The sequence below is a fragment of the Medicago truncatula genome, chromosome 2 (genome assembly GCF_003473485.1).
Source record: "Medicago truncatula cultivar Jemalong A17 chromosome 2, MtrunA17r5.0-ANR, whole genome shotgun sequence".
In the NCBI taxonomy this organism is placed as follows: domain Eukaryota; kingdom Viridiplantae; phylum Streptophyta; class Magnoliopsida; order Fabales; family Fabaceae; genus Medicago; species Medicago truncatula.
The window spans coordinates 2,526,251-2,542,381 of record NC_053043.1 but is presented as its reverse complement, the minus strand read 5'-3'; the positions used below and the strand labels follow the sequence as shown (position 1 = coordinate 2,542,381).

The window sequence follows — 16,131 nt, the reverse complement described above, 5'->3', positions numbered from 1 at the left end:
AGCACTCCCTAAATATAAAAATTTGGGAGTCTAAGACTAAAGTGAATGAAACAAAGAAAACACATCTGCTCTCATAGCACATTCTCATAGCTTGATTGAAATTATAAAGTGAACCCTTCAAACAAATGTGCACAAGTGTGTGTTCAGCAAGAGAATATTCATAATAATTCCATATAGTCAGTAATCAAACAGCACAGATTATTAGTAAAGGGGTTCATGAAGGAATTAAGATGTCTGTATTCCTTACTGTTTGATTGAAGTATTTGCTTGGATAAACCTGGCCTAGTGTTTCAAAATAGTGTGTTGGTAGTAAAGGGATTCGTGAAGGAAGAGAACTGACCTATTGCCACAATAATGGAGAACCAGTGTACACGACCAACTACAGTCTATAAATGAACTGAACGTATAAAATAGCAAAGTTTAGCTGCCATTACATAATGCATTCACTCACTGATTAAAGCACTGTACACGACTAACTACAATCTATAAATGAACTTGACATATAAAATAGCAAAGTTTAGCTGCCATTACATTATGCATTCACTCACAAATCAAAGCACTCTCCCAATGAAGGCACTTTGCTGAGCCATAAGATATAAGTTATAACAGGTTAGACTTCAAAAGATTGGGAGTCGATGGCTAAGACTAAGGTGGCACAAACATACAGCACTATCAGTTCTCATATCACATTCTAATAAAAGAAATTGAATGATCCGTAATACTCATCATTCCATGATACTCACCATAATAGTTCAAAGAACACAACCAACAAAAGCTCAACAACCAAGTGCTTGTTTTGAAATCCATTTCAAAGATCTTACAGCCTAATTTCTAAACCATCATAATTTCATAGTCATCAGCAATCAAACAACACAATGTTGTAAATCCAACAATCATAAGACAGCCTCAATCACTACAAAAAACAAGGGTTAATAGTGTTTTTCACCCTATAATATATGTAATTTCCGGTTTTCGCCCCTATAAAATTTTCGGTTTGATTTGCATCCTCGTAAAATATTTTTTTCCGGAAAACATCCCTAATAGGCCATTTTCAGAATTTTTTTTCGCAAAATTTTGGTTTTTGAATGGCCTATTAAGGGTGTTTTCCAGATCCGGATTTTTTTTTTTTTTTACGAGGATGCAAATCAAACCGAAAATTTTATAGGGGCAAAAACCGGAAATGACATATTACAGGGGTGAAAAGCACTATTAACCCAAAAAACAAACATGCGACAACCTCAAAATTAAGATATTAAGACATCCTTAATCTTTCATGTTTCAAAACAGTATACTTGGGAAAGGGGTTCACGAGGGAAAAGAAAGGACCTATTTCCACAATAGATCATTGTGCAGGACCAACTATAATCTACTATGAACTGAATTTTCTGAACTGAATATATGAACTAGAAAAATTCACCCGTTGATCAAACTAATCTCCCAGTTAGGGTATTTTCCTTGGCCACCGGAAACTTCAATGAACAATCAAAAACTGATCTCCCAGGATAGAACATTCAAAAAATAAACATTCTCACAATCAAAAACTAATCTCCCAGGAATGATGGATAAGATGATAAACAAACATATATGCCTAACTTGATTGGAGTACAATGAACATTCAAAAAATAAAAGTGAGAATCTGTCCACCATAACTTACATCTTTAGAGAACAGTAAAGCATGTAACATTGTCTCCATTCCTCATTGTATTCCATATCACATTCTCACAACTTCATTGGAATAAAATGAAATCCTTCAAACTAGTAGACTCATTGATAAATAACAGTCATTATAATAGTTCAAAGAACAGGAGCAACAAAAATTCAACAACCAAGTGCTTGTTTTGAAATCTATTTCAGAGATCTCTCAATTTGTTTGGGCCCGTGCTTAAACTATTTATAACCGCATACACAAATATATTGGTATAACAATACTACAATCATCAAAACAACACAATGAGTATATGTTCAGCAAGAGAATATATGGAATTTCTAAACCACGATAATTTCATAGTCATCAGCAATCAAACAACACAATGTTATAAATCCAACAATCATAAGACAGCCTCAATCACTACAAAAATAAACAGATAACATATCCAAAACATTTATCACATTAGCCACAAAACTATACCTAAGAAAGAGAACCCTATGTGCTTGATTTCTTCTTGAGTTCCTGCATTGCCAATCTAGTCTGCTCCCTAACCACCTCAGCGCGATTCAAAAACACATCCATCTCGGCAGCCTGCAACTTCTTCCACCTCTCCTCCAACTCAACCCTATCTGACTCCCTCATCAATTCCAAACCGCTTTCTGCAGCATCCTTATCGAGCACAGCTATACCCGCAGCCTCATCAAATTTAACCAGTTCGCTCAAAATGAAACTCTTACCAACACCACTTTCCACTTTTCCACTTACATTCTTAGTAACTATAGCTAATTCCTTCTTAGCAGAACCACCATTCTTGACAGGAGCTTCCTTCTTAGCACTCTTTGCGATTTTCTCATTAGATTTTCCGTTTTCTTCAGCTTCCTTAGAAGCATTTTTGCTCCAAACCTTGAAAAGATCAAAAGCTCTCTTATCATGAGGTTTAGTAAAATTGTCACTGCTTTCAAACTTCTTCTTCAAACCGCGAACCTTTCGCTTCAATTGCTCAGCGTTGGCATCGGCTTTCAACAATTTCTTCACAAAACTGTGAAATGCAGCTGTTTCCTTCATCGGATCTTTTCCTGTCTTCGCCACAAAATCCCCAAGTCCTTTGAGAATCACAAGTTCGTCTTCTTCGCTAAACACTCTCTGAAAGTTCTTCTTCGAGTCTTCACCAGTCAATTTCGCATCCTCCTCTACCTCATTCTCATCATCAGAACCACCGCCGGCGGTGGTGGTTTTCTTCTTGGAACGTTTTGAATCGTTTCCGGTGCTACTTTCGGCTACACGCTTAGTACCAGACTTGATCGGCACCGGAGTTGATTGGGCTTGGGCTTGGGTTTGGGTTTTCATGGGCTTTGAAGCAAGTGGTTTAACTTTAGGGTTAGGAGGTGGAGTGGGTTCCGATTTATGCTCCGGTTCAGAATCAGATTCGGTTCCAGATTCAGAACCGGATTCTGAGCCGGATTCAGATTCAGCGGGTTTAGGGTTAGAGATAGGAGTAGAAGGAGGAGGGTTTTTGGAAGCGGGTTTTGAATCTTTTGAAGGAGTTTGTTGAGTTTGATTATCTTCTTCTTCTTCATCTTCAGATGAAGAACCATCTTCTTCATCGCCTTCTTCTTCTTCTGAGGATGAATCTTCATCTTGTTCGTTGACTACTTTGTCAGCTGGTTTTTGGGTTGAAGGTGGTTGTTCCTCGTCGGAGGAAGAGGCGGTAGGTGGGTCGTCGACAAGAGCGAGGCGTTTCTTTGGCTTTGGCGCCATCGAGAATTTGGGATGTGATTAGGGTTTCAGGGTTTTGGGGAGGGATAATGACTGTGACTAGTGAATGAAGCGAAGAATCAGATTTCACAAAATATATAAAGAGAATTGCTGTTGACACATACATTGGCTACGTCACATTAATAATTTATCGAAATGTTTCCCCAATTAATTATGGAACTGACTACAGTTAACTATCGAGGAAAACTTCGGCAGTAAACTATCGAGAAAAACTAAAAACTTCGGCAGTTAACTACCGAGCAAACCTCAAACCTATTTTTTTTTTTTGTTAAAAACCATAAATTGTCATTAATAATATTTATTGATTTTGAATATTTCAATTATTATTTTGTACGTTTCATACAATTGCAGTATTATACTTATGCATATACATATATATATATATATATATATATATATATATATATATATATATATATATATATATATATATATATATATCTTTATAAGAATATCATTTAAATCTTGACCAAAAAAATAAAGAGCATTTAAGTCCTCAAAAAACATTTCAATAAGTGTAAAAATTAAGCATTTGAATATTGTTTTACAAATTACTTAAATAAAATAAAAAAAATCTTTGTGCACAATTATTTTAATGTAGAAAATATAACAACATATTATACCTTAAAAAAAATCGTTGTGCACGATTATTTTAACGATTTTTTATTATTATTTGTATTTTAAGTAATGTGCAAAACAATATTCAAATGCTTAATTTTTATACTATTTAAATGTTATTCTTATTAAGATATATACGCATAAGTATAATACTGCAATTGTTTGAAACGTACCAAAATAATGATTGAAACATTCAAAATCAATAAATATTATTAATGACAACTTATGGTTTTTGTAAAAAAAAAAAAAAAAAAAAAAAAAAAACAGGTTTGAGGTTTCCTCGGCAGTTAACTGCCGAAGTTTTCAGTTTTCCTCGATAGTTAACTGCAGCCGGTTCCATAATTCGGCAGTTAACTGCCGAAGGGCATTGCGGTAAATTACTAGTGTGACACAGCCTTATGCAATGTGTGAACAGCAATTCTCATATATAAATAAAAAAGGGTGGAGAATTAAGACCACGAGTAAATAAGGAAAAAAAATTAAAAAAAAACACCCTTTCAAGTCGTTCAAAAAACAATCTTGTCAAACCAAATTGTTTGGGCTCCAGTGGCAATGAGCTCCTTCCAAGGACGTACTCGAGGAACACCGGGTTCGATTCCCAGGGGGAACAACGCTTGGTCAGTGTGCATGCCTCTACACATAAGCCGGATTAGTCGCTCATCTTTAGTGAGTCGGAAACTGGTGCGAAAGCCAAAAAAAAAAAAAAACAATCTTGTCAAAAAAAAGTTGATCAATTTGATTTGATACTTGCCTGGTCTAACAGACATTATTTGTATTTTTATTAATTTTCTTAAAAGTTTTGGATTTTTTAAAACTTTTTTTACAAAATGTATCTTGAAATTGATAATAATCAAGTAAATCGGTGTTTGTGACAAATAATTTTTTGCACTTTTTTTAGTGTTATGATAAAATAGAGGTGGTGGTTAATTCACAACAGTGATTCACTTTGGAAGGAATTTTTTGAAGGAAAGTACGGAAATCATATCTCCAAAGTGGTTGATGGAAGGAGTGTGGTGTGGCCTTAGTATGCGTTGAGGTGGTGGAAGGATATCGCATTACGTAGAGATCGGATCTCAACTAGAACCAAGCTTATCTTATGTAAGATAAGTAATCCAAATGTTTTCTCGCGGTTGTGGTTTTTGTGGGGGAGTGGTGGAGACTTTGAATCACTTTTTCTTGCATTGTCGTGTGGCGGTTAAAGTTTGGCAAAAGATCACATGATGGCTTGGAATCAATTTTCTCACTCCTCAAAACATGTTTGTACATATAGTGTGTTGGAGTGCGAAAACAAAAGGGAAGAAAGTGCGTAAGGTTTTGACTAATTTGGCATGTTACTATTCCGGTGATACGGAATGTGAGGAACGATATGATTTTCAATAATATTCAAAAGGAGGAGGAAGAATCGGTTGAGGATATCAAAGTTCTGCAGTGAAAATGGAGTTCAAATCGGTTGAGGAAGAATCGGTTTGTTTAATGAGTGGTGTTAGGATTCAATGGATTCCCTAAGATGATGATGGATTATTTCGGCCATCTTAGGTTATGTGGGGATGCTTGATTTTGTTATTGTATTTGTGTTTCGTTGTGTTGTATTGCTTTTGCATGTTTTGTGATGTCTTAGTTTTCCTGTTATGCAGCGTTCGGATTCTGGTGGTAGCAGTTGACGTGTATGTGGGCTTAGGTGTCGATGTTGGAGCATGGGGTTTGTTGTTGGTGTTGTCTTAGCTTGACATTGTTTTGACTCTAGGAGTCTTTGCCTTTGGGTTTCGCTCACGTATGTTTGAAGTGGGCATTACTTTGTGTTTTCTTTGAGTGTCGTGTATTCCTTATTACAAGGTAATATTTCTACGAAAATTGACTGTTTTTTTTTTGTACAAAATTGACTATTTTTTAAAAAATAAAATAAAAATTGTTCGTCACATGGACCAATTTGCTTGATTATTATCAGTTTCAAGAAGCATTTTGCATATAAGTGTTAAATTTCAAAGGTGATATTTGCTAACGATGTTATTGTCATCGCAAAAAAAAATCTAGATTTAAAAAAAAATATCCACTATGACGTAGCAATGTCACGTAGACAATCAACAACCACATCGTGTTAACTAACAGATGAAATTGACAAATGAGACTAATTGACTAACGTTTTACGATTTCATGAGGTTTTTTTTTTCTTTTCTCTAATTTAAGAGTGCATTTGCAAGAATTTAAAACTTCGAGATTTTTTTTGCCTACTTACTTGAATTGAGACTAACATCTTACACTTTTTCAGATAAAACAAATAGTTCAAAGATTTTTTTTGTTTATTTAAAAAATTAAGGGTTAATAGTGTTTTACTCCCTTGTAATATAGGTAATTTTTCATGTAAGATATTTTTTTTTGGATTCCATCCTTGTAATTTAAAGATTTTTTGGTTTTAGACCTTCATGAAAATTTTCACCCCCTCTAATTTGAGGAAATTTCGGTTTATCCCCTACAATTTGAGAAAATTTTGATTTACCCCCGGTTACTTTAAGCAAATTTCGCTTTATCCCCTGACATATCATCGATTTTGTATAGTCAAAATTCATGAAGGTCCAAAACCAAAAAACTTCAAATTACAAGGACGGAGTCCAAAAAGAAAATTTTATACAAGAGAAAACCAAAAATTAGCTATATTACAAGGGGTAAAGCACTATTAACCCAAAAATCAAGTTATTTGCTTGTATAGGAAGTGTAAAATTATGTAAAAATTAAAATAGTGAAGGGTAATATGAGGGGAAAAAATATTACATCAAAATTTAGTATCATTTTATTTAAAATTATAAATATTTGATAATTTTAATTATTTAGTTAAATAAAAAAAGGATTATATTATAAATAAAATAGTTTATATAAAGGATTATTCTTTCCACATCTATCGTTGGCCTAAGAATCTTTTGAAAATACTAGATCGCTGGATTAAAAATTTTATTTGAAGTGGGGACATCTTTACTCGGAAAATTTGTACGGTTAAGTGGAGTGTTGTCTGTCTCCCATGGGACTCAGGTGGGTTGGATCTGAAGCCAACAATTCTTATTAATAATTCCTTATTGTTACACTTGAGTTGGAAAATGTATAGCCAGGACTCACAATATGCATCTCTTCTTAAGCATCAATATTTTTGTAATGGAATTATTCGTCGCCACTACATTAAGTCTTCAGTTTGGCATGGTCTGAAGCTTCATATGGATACGATCATTGATAATTCCATCTGGATGATTGGCAACGGGGATAAAATCAATCTCTGGTTAGACAACTGGTTGGGAGTCTCTCTTGCTTCTATTATGAATATTGACCCCAACAACTTTAGGTCCTTTTCTTCCAAGCTCTCCTCGGTTATAGATGCTGGCAGGTGGCGCCTTCCTCCTATGCTCATATCTAACGACATGGTTGCAACAAGCATTTCCCACATTACACTTTCATTAACGTCATTATTGGATGTTCTGGTCTGGCCTCACACAACGGATGGAGGTCTCACAGCCAACCAAGCTTTTCATTTTTTGCGTGGTCCTTCGCAAGATCTTGATTGGGCGTCCATCATTTGGAGAAATGGTATCCCCCCCCTTCACATTCTTTCATATTATGGCGACTTGCACATCAGAAGCTACCTACGGATGAACACTTGCAGTCCCGCGGATGTACTCTAGTCTCTATATGCGTGCTATGCTACAAATCAGCAGAAACATCTATCCATATCTTCTTCGAATGTGATTATGCAGCTGCACTTTGGAACTGGATTGGCCCGCTGTTGAATTGCACTTTTCAGGTACAATCTGTTGCTGAAATTTTGAATTGCATCCCTGTTGCCTGTTCCTCTCAAGTTCGGTTTGATGACCGTAGGTTTCCTTTGCATACGGTATAGAATAATATTTAGGCGTTTGTTTCTTTGTCTGGCTCTTTATCAGACAATAACTGTCTTCCTTCAGACACCAATTTGTTGGAAAATTTTCATGTTCCCCCATCTTTCCGTAAGTTTAAGGATATTATCTATGTGGTTTGGAAGCCTCGCACCGTCGGTTGGATTAAGGTAAATACGGATGGTTCAGTCATCAACTCTTCAGCATCTTGCGGAGGTATTTTTCATGATCATAGAGGCACGTTCATGGGCTGTTTTGCAAGCAATTTGGGTGCCATTTCCGTTTTGGAGGCTGAGTTAACATCCATTATTATTGCTTTGAAAAATGCTGCAAGGTTTAATTGGAAAAACATTTGGGTCGAAAGCGATTCTTCTATGGCGGTGCTTGCCTTCAAGAACTCCGAGTTGATTCCTTTTCGTTTTCGAAATCGTTGGCATGATTGTCGTTTGACTATTACTGCTGTTTGTTCTCATATTTATCGTGAAGGAAATGGTTGTGCAGATAGACTGCATGTCCCTTGTAACACCCTGTTTTCCCAACTTGAAATTTTTTGCATAAATCAGAGTAAAACAACTAAACAGGATGATACACTTCTTTCAAATATGAATATAGTAAAATTACTATTTATTTCAATCATCATATGTAACAATTACAATTTGATATCAACGTCTTTCACAATATATAAATATTTTCACATTTAATCATCAAAGTAAATCATCAATATTAATCATCTTATTCATACTCTCTGAACCTCATTATAATCATTAACAACTTCACTCCTACCCTAAAGGTCAACTCACAACATAGGTTAAATACTCTTAAATACCTTGATTGAACTCATAGTACTTATAGTTTTGAGGTTTGGAATTATCCCATAAGTTTTAGATTAACTTTAGAGGTTATGCTGAATTTTCATAACCTTGGAGTATTTTCATCATATCTCAAGAACCAAAAATCATTTTCATGTCAAACCAAAGCCACTGGAAATCTAACTCAATTATCTACAACTTTCATGTTTACACCAAAGGCCAATTCAAAACAGAAACGTGTTAAAAAGACGCAAGAACATGAAACATGACGTGTCGTCAGAGAGCAACTCGGGAAAAACTCACTTTTCACCCCAAAATCCCAATTTTAACTTCCCTATGCCCAAATTTGATCCAAAAATTTGTCTAACCATTTCTATACATGTTAAGGCACTCAAAACTATATAAAACATTGCACTAAGAATAACCCATGATCTGAACATCAATTCTGCACAAATTCAACGAATTTTCTACTCTATTAATAACCAATTACAATTTAAAAACCTAATTTCCAAATTCCCATAAATACAACCTACAACATGTTAAACTCAATTTAAGAATTATACAACTTAGAATTAGAGAAAGTTAGTCCCACCCTTACCTTAAATTAGATGATCGGACTTTACAAGATTGCTCCTCTTCTCACAAGATTTTTCTCTTTTCTGACTTCTCTCTTCTCTTGGTTTTCTCCCTTTTTCTCCAAAAACAGGTTTCATGTAATCCTTGTTTTTTAATTCTAACTCTCCCATTTTATATAAATCCTTAACCTACTTATTTTCTCTTATTTCTAAAACTTCCTTCCAAGTCTCAATATTCTATTCTAATATATATATATATATATATATATATATATATATATATATATATATAAAATATTTTTATAGCAAATAACAAATATATCTTTATAACAAATATATTTATATAACATATATATTTCTACACCATATGACATATATATTTCTACACCAAATAACAAATATATTTCTACATCAGATAACATATATATTTCTACACCAAATAATAAATATATTTCTACACAACATAACATATATATTTCTACACCAAATAACATATATATTTCTACACCAAATAACATATATTTTTACACCAAATAACATATATTTCTACACCAAATAACATATATTTTTATACCAAATAACATATATTTTTATACCAAATAACATAATATTTCTACACCAAATAACATATATATTATATTAATAAATATCAACATATAACATAACAAAATATCACTCATCAAAATAAATCGACTAAATTATAAAAAGACATCTAAACTCAATAAAATAAATAAATAAGAAAATAGGGCGTTACACCCCTGGTCATGGCGTCTCTGGCATGGCTTGGTTTGACAAATTACCGCCATCTTTGATTTGTGATTTCTCTAGGGATAGAAATGGACTGCCTAATTATCGTTTCCCCTAGGTTTTTTTTGTTGTTTATTTCTTTTTCCGCTTTCCTTTGTTTCGAGGGTTTAGGTCTAGTCCACCCTCTTGTATATATATTTTCCCCTTTAATAATATTTATGGAATAGACGGCACATGATGGGAGTTCCACTGGAGTGGCAATCTAGTTGGGATGTCTCTAGGCTCCTTGACGTCTCACCTACTTCTTGCCTTATCCAAGAAAAAAAAAACAAAATCACAACAAAATTTGTATTCCATTAGATTTAGGGGCGTACAATACCCGGCTTAGTTAGATTTAACTCATGTACAATGCGAGCAAAGATCCTCTTCATTTATAAAAATAAATGGAGCATGCCATTTAGAAAGAGAGATACACACAAAAAATAGGATGTGAGTTCTACCATTATTAATTATTTTTTACTTTTTTTCAAGTAATATCCTTTAAAAAAATATATTTATATGTATAATCTAGTTTTAGTTTGGATTTGGTATGTGATTGCATTAAAATTTGAAGCGATAGACTTGCATTAAAATGATATGATTTTGTTGTAAGGCTAATCGGATGTTGTTCAATAATTGTGGTAATGGTTTGGTTTTTCATAAAATAAATAATTGTGCTAATAGTTTTGGTTATTCACGAATTAATGTATTTTTTCATTTCGAGGTGGAAATAGATTTATTAGGAAAAAATAAATATTGTAATTTTTTTAGCGTCCAAATATTGTCATGTTTTTTTAGATGGATAAAAAAAAACAATAGCCATTAAAAACCCACACACGTAAATGGTGAAGTCGAGGTTCGAACTCCAATCACAACGTCTAGTCTAACAATTTCAATATTTTTATCAATTGAACTAAGTCTTATAAGCAAATATTGTCATGTTGTTCGTACACGTGTTCTATCAAATTGTGAAATTGACTTCCACCTTTTGATCGACATCAACAAGTTTAGTATCCTATTTATTGTTTTTTATGATTTTCACTAGAATTGTTGCAATAAATAAATATGTCTCATTACGTGACATACAAATCAATCTAAAAATATCACAATAAACAACACAGGATAACACCGTCAACTATTTTTCTTGAAATTGATCAAGTCCCGGTCCCAATAAACAACTAGATTTATACTCCCTCCATCTTTATATGTAACCTTCCTTTGCTTTTTTCATATAAGGGTGTGTTTGTTTCAAGTTATAATTGTTGATTCCCGAAAATAAAATGATTGGAATGTATATGCCTATGTTTGTTACAAGTTTACTAAATTTTATTCCTGGGTATAAAATGTTCCTGGGAATAGAAAAAATTTCCCAAGGAAAAGGGTGGGAATAAAATTCCTATGGAGATGGGAATAAATTCATAAATAGTTTACCTATTATAATCCCTATTTTTATGGTTCCTAGGAATATTATAAAGCTAACCAAACATATTTTTCCTAAATTCCTTGGAATAAAATTTCCATCTTTATATTCCAAGGAATGTTATTCCTTATATTCCAAGGAATGTTATTCCTAGGAATAAATTTGGTAAACTTGAAACAAAGTGTAGTTAATGTGTCTATTTTATGTGGTAATATTATTAAATTGTCTTTTGTTTGTATGTGTATTAAATTTGACTTTTTGTATTTCAAGACAAATTAGTAGGATTAATTAGGGGTATGTTTAGGAAAATAATAATAAATGCATCTAGCAATTTGAAAAGAAATTTACATTTAGAAACAAAAATAAAATAAAACAGGTACTTATATATTGGAACAGAGGGGTATTTTTTTGTTGATACAAAATGACTTAAAAAATAAACAACTTGAATTATTCTAAGAAACTAGTCATTACAACATTTAATATTGTTGGGAATTGATTCATGACTTGCTTGAATTAATCAACAAAGACAAGCATTTCAGAAACATATCTAATTTTGAAGAATGCATCTTTTATTAATTAAAAAAACATAACTAATATATCATTAATTAATTTGAAATTTAAAAAAAATGGAGTTGAATATTAAATAAAGAGTAAATTGCATTTACCTCCCTTAAAATTTTATTAAAAAACACTCGCACCCTTCTAGTTTGAAAAAAAAAAACTACCACCCTTGATTCTTTGCAAGAGTTGATATCTTCCCCTTTAACTAATGTTTGTTACTTAACAGAACAAATACATTTCATAACTTTTCCTTTCCAACAACGATTTAATCGAAGGTCCCAAATCCCCACTTCTATGTTTTCATTTCTTTAGATGCGAATCTTTTATTTGTTCTTTTCGATTTTCAATTATCTTCATCGTGACTCCTCTTCTCTATGAAGTTTAGTTGTTTGAATGCTAGTTTGTTTTGGAGCATCATATTTCATTTATTTATTTTCTATAATTTATTGTTCTAATTGATTGATATTCTCTATAATTTAAGATACTGCATATAAAGATGAAGCATAAAATCCCTATTGTTAACTTTATGTGAAAAGAGAAGTAATATAAAAAGAATAGTTTAAATTTGATAAGAAAATTGCTGAAAGTGAATGGTGCGATACATGTTTCAAAGAAAATGTGTGAGCGTTTGATATCCATCGGTTAGGTTTGGAAAAACATTGGTATACATAGAGAAAAATAAAAGGACAAAAAAAAAAACACATGATTGTTAACGGTGTTAACCCAATGTGTTAAATCAAGGGAGATAAGAGTTTTTTTTCAAACTAAAGAGGGTATGAGTGTCTTTTAACAAAATTTCACACGAGATGAATGCAATTTGCTCTTAAATAAATCACACACAATTGATTTTATGTGATTCTCATGAATCAAACATGACTTCTAGAGTCATGTATTTCAATCACAAACAACATCGTCAACTACATGCACGAACCACCAATATACACTGTAAATAATACATATTTATCTCATTTTTCATGTATTAAATATGATTATTCGAGTCATGCATTTTTTTAGATGATTTATGAGTTTTGAGATATTATTTGAGTCATGCATGTTATGTGAGAATTGATGTTATATATATTTTTTTACGCAAAATATATATGTTACAAATAAAAAGTGATTGCAAATTTTAAACTTGTTTACATTTATGAGCTACTTCTAACGTGCACAAACCACATAGGCCTTGCACGCTCAACCACCAATTTTTTACGATCTCATGTAAAATCATATAGGCCTTGCTACTTCTAACGTGCACAAACCACCAATTTTTTACTACGCTAGTTTTTTCTAACCTATTCCCACTTGGTTCTGCTTTCAACACTTATAGCCTTGTTCATTTTCTTTTCACACACATGCAACTTTATAACCATCAAAGCCCAAAATTAAAAAAAATACCACCACTTCAAAAGTACAATGGTGACCAAGTATGCGATCCTATCTGTGCATAAAACATAAACAAGAAGAAAATAAAGCTATCATACATAAGTATTGCCATAATGAGTTCGGAAATAAAATTTCATTTCCATTGTTACTTCTTTCTCTTCAATCTCAGTCTCATGCTATTTCTTCTTTTTCTTTCATTTCTGATTTTTTTTGTGTGGCTCTTATCTAACCACTATTTCATATCCCCAACTTCTAATTCCACGAGTTTCTCACAACATACGGTTAATTTTTATTGTAGATTAATACAAAAGGTATAGAGCCTCGTTGCTAAAACCTCGAAAAACGATGTTAATCGTTACCCCTATTTGTGACGGTGTGTTTGCTTTGAGACTACCTGTTCAATTTGATTTTTGGAATACCTACCAATCCATCCGATAAAAGTTGAAACAATATCCATCTACCCCGACAAGTATAGGGTATGTCGGCAGGAAAAGCTTTACCACCGGCCCACGATGGGCGCAAATGTTATGACTTGAAAATGTTTTAGCATAAAACATCATATTAATAAATATTAAATGTTGGCATACACGTCATACACTTCGAATTGCTTGATCAAGATGTGGATATCCTCTGAATTGGAGAGTTGTTGAACCAAACATTCCAGCTCTCACTTTCCTTGCATGAAACCACTTAAGTCCCATGTTAGCTTCATCGATGTCAGCCATTACATTGGTAGCTTTAGGACTCCAACCTGCAAATTTATTGAATAAAACATGTTATCATTTATTTCGCATATCATTTCTCTTCTTACAAGTTTATAATTGACTTGGCCAATTCATATGGTTAATGACCTTAACAAATGAACTAACGACTTATACGTTATTGCCATTTAATAATATTTACTATTTGATTTATTGGTTGCCACAAGACTTATGACATGTTAAAATAGCTTGTATTTGGCTTGAAAAGTTTAAGATTGATTAAATAAGTTTTTGATCCTTACAAATATATTCAATTTAGTTTTTAGTTCCCCTAAAAAAATTATTCAAACAAGAGTCCTTGAAATATGTTCTAACAACATATTTTGTCCCTATTTTTACGTCAAGTCACTTACACCCTTCAGTGTTTGAATTTTTGCACTCAAATTTAGTACATTATAAGAATATCTCTAAGAAAAGTTTATAATTTTTTAACAAGAGATGAATTAAAATGAATTTTTAAGCTTTTGGTGTTTAAAAATTTATATTTAATTCAACAAAAATTCTAAATGTTTGCTGGAGAAAATCTTATAACATTTTAAACACATACGTGTAAAAACGAATTCAAAAATTTAAAGGACGCACACATGAGTTTACTTAATTGCAGAGACATAAAATATTGAAAGAAAATATTTAAAGGATCATTATTTGAAGAATTTTTGTAGAAAGACTAAAAATATAATTTGATATATTTATAGAGATTAAAAACTTATTTAACGCTGCTAAAATATATCTAATGAGTTTAAACCTCAACAAAATCGAAAAAGAAAAAAGAAAGAGTCGAAATTAAGCTCAACCAGCTCTACTTATTTTCCACATTAAACTAAAAATTTAATCGATATGCATTGCTATTAAAAAGGTTTTTATACAATTATTAATCATATCTGTCTGATTATTAAGAATATTTAATTTTTTTGAGCAAAGAATACTTAATTTAGATCATATATTCATCATTATCATTTTTGAGCAAATATTCATCTTTATGTTAAAAATGATATGTTATGATTTTTTTTTTTTTTTTTGTGAACATCTTCCCTATCCAACTATCTTAAAAATCATACAAATGATATGTTATGATTTCTTTGTTTGAACATCTTTCATATGCAAGAGCAGGGACAAACCTCTTGGGCTGGACCATAACAGGTGGTGAAAATCTCCATGTTAAGTTGGAAGAAATCTTTTACCTTTATCATCGAAGCGCTTTTGGATAAATGATATATATGTTTTTGGTCCATACATTTTGCATGACTATTGAAAAATAGTCCTTACATTTCAATAAATAATTAGGACCCACTAACTGCCACATCAGCATTCCGTTAAAGAGTTAACAACAAAGACTAATTTTGATAACGGAGATAAAATGTGAGGATTTTAAAAACATTTAATGAAATGTAGGGACTATTCTTCAAAGAGACGCAAAATGTAAGGACTAAAAATATATTTAACCCTAAAATATTTTACATAACATTAGAATTAGAGGCTTGACAACGAATGCCTTCGAGACACTCTTTAAGTATTCTAAAATAAGCAATTTTTTTTTTTTTAAAATAAAATATTTCAATTTTCAATGCATTGATTACACGTATTTTCATAAATACTTACTATTTATGATCCTTAAAGAGTGCCTTAGAGGCAATCATTAACATTTTCCTTAGAATTATTTATTTTTATTATGTAGCCGATTAAATATATCCACACAAGTGTAAAGAAAAATAAACTCTCTCTCCCTCCCTCTCCCTCTCCCTCCCTCCCTCCCTCCCTCCCTCCCTCTCTCTCGTTTATGCTTGATCAAGATGTTCTATTTTTTATTTAAAAAGGAGATAATAATCATTTTGTTATTTGAATGTGCAATAACTAGTAACGATTGTCCCTATATGTATCAAAATTTCACAATAGCCACGATAGTTCCTAAGTGTACACTTCAT

The 16,131-nt window shown here is 32.2% G+C and overlaps 1 protein-coding gene across 1 annotated transcript; it reads right to left on the bottom strand.

The window, feature by feature from the left end:
* Window positions 1-1,957: 1,957 nt before the first annotated feature.
* LOC11424230 (probable transcription factor At4g00390) lies at window positions 1,958-3,487 on the bottom strand. The gene has a single exon (XM_003593329.4). The coding sequence runs from the start codon at window positions 3,404-3,406 to the stop codon at window positions 2,144-2,146; it is 1,263 nt and encodes a 420-aa protein (XP_003593377.1). The 5' UTR covers window positions 3,407-3,487; the 3' UTR covers window positions 1,958-2,143.
* Between the last annotated feature and the right edge of the window lie 12,644 nt (window positions 3,488-16,131).

Coding starts and splice junctions, on each gene's coding strand:
- LOC11424230 (XM_003593329.4), bottom strand. CDS start 3,406: ATGGCGCCAAAGCCAAAGAAACGCCTCGCTCTTGTCGACGACCCACCT.